General features: G+C 61.3%; 1 protein-coding gene across 2 annotated transcripts in view; it reads right to left on the bottom strand.

Annotated features, from left to right (window-relative positions):
• GABBR1 (gamma-aminobutyric acid type B receptor subunit 1) overlaps window positions 1-1503 on the bottom strand; it is a 25557-nt gene that overhangs the window by 23442 nt on the left and 612 nt on the right. For both annotated transcript variants that reach the window (XM_059399707.1, XM_059399708.1), the window contains exons 2-3: window positions 1332-1419; window positions 508-711 (exon numbers count right to left, since the gene is read on the bottom strand). In XM_059399707.1, coding sequence (XP_059255690.1) covers window positions 508-711; window positions 1332-1419 — 292 coding nt within the window. The remainder of the gene's footprint in view (window positions 1-507; window positions 712-1331; window positions 1420-1503) is intronic.

Here is a 1503-nt window from a genome sequence, read left to right as displayed (position 1 = left end):
CGGCAGGGGGCGGGTCCCCGGCAGGGGGCGGGTCCCCGGCAGGGGGCGGGTCCCCGGCAGGGGGCGGGTCCCTGGCGGATGGATGTAATTTAAGATGCACAGATTTACCCTCCTTGTTATAGGTGACTTACACTAATGTCAAACAGGGTTTTGCTTTGTGTGTATGTGATCTCTGCGTTGGAGACAGAGGTATTCAAAAATGCCACGAAATCATTCTGAGTGGTTTTGCACAATCTGCCACTAATCCTCCTCAAAGAAAAGAACTCACAAGATGAGCATTTTATCAGAGGGCCCGTGGCCTAACGCAGGGAGAATGAGATGAAATGAAAGGTGTGCGCTGCTAACTTGACTCCCTCCAAGTGCGCATAGTAAAGTCCTTCTCACACCGTGTCCGCTCCATGAGCAAATCTGGATTTTGTTGCAGTGGATTTAAAGTGCTGACTTGTAAGCAATCATGCTAAGTTCGAGGGGTCTTGAAGAGAAGAGGGGCTTTCCCAGGCTACTCACCGCATCTGCTGGGCGTGTCCATGTCCGTCCAGGAGCCGTTGGCCAGGCACTTCCGGACCTTGGGCCCCACCACCTCGCGCTCGCCCCGGCACACATACTCTATCTCATAGTCCACGGGCAGGAAGTTGATAGCCTTCACCTGGTCCCGGGTCAGGCCCCTGTACCTGATGCCCCCTTCCCAAGGCGGGTGTATGATCTGGCAACCTGAGGGGTGAGTCCCAGGAGTCAGAGAGGGGTGGGAGGCGGGCAGAGTCAGGTTCGGGAAGCACAGGAGCCTAGGGCGTGGTCGGTGGGCAGGTGGCAGACCAGAGCCCCAGGGGGATGCGGGGGATGGGTGCAGAACCCTGGGCTAAACGGGGAGCCCTGAGCAAGGGCTAAGGCCAATGAGAGCTCACAGGTGAGGAGGGAAGCGCGCTGTCTGGGGGTAGTGGGAAGATTGGGAATTCGTGAAAGGGTCCAGTGTGCCGGTGAGCTGGTCAAACAGGCTATAGGAGGGTTTCTGAGAAAATTAGGCGGAGAGTAAAGGGAGGCTTCTCCTCCACCCCGGCAGCAGTGTGGGCAGGAAGGAGGGCTGGGGTCGAGAAGACAATGCAGGGTCACCGAAAGGCGGCGGATGCAGTGACGTGGGGCAGAGAAGAAGGGGTGCTGGGTCGGAGGCGGGGTGAGGGGAAGGGGGTCAGGGTGCTGACGTGGGGCCGGGCGGACGGGACGGCCAGGCCGGGATGCTATCTCTGTAGGGCTGACGGGATGGTAACGAGGACCAGAAAAGGGGTGCAAGGACAGCGGAGTGGTGGGGGTGCCCGAGGTCGCCGGAGAAGGCGCACCTTCTGAGGTGGCGTTGGGGGTCTGCGCCCCGCTCGCGCCCGGGGGCCGGAGGAAGAGCGGCGGCAGCAGCAGCAGCAGCAGCAGCATCTGAGTGACAGGCGGCCGTGAGGACCGGACCGAGCTCCGCCGGTGCGGCCCAGCCCGGCGCGCGGGGGTGGGGGTGGGGTGCTG

This window comes from Mustela nigripes, chromosome 5 (assembly GCF_022355385.1).
Source record: "Mustela nigripes isolate SB6536 chromosome 5, MUSNIG.SB6536, whole genome shotgun sequence".
Lineage (NCBI taxonomy): Eukaryota > Metazoa > Chordata > Mammalia > Carnivora > Mustelidae > Mustela > Mustela nigripes.
The sequence above is the reverse complement of the archived record's forward strand: the minus strand, read 5'-3'. Positions and strand labels throughout refer to the sequence as shown.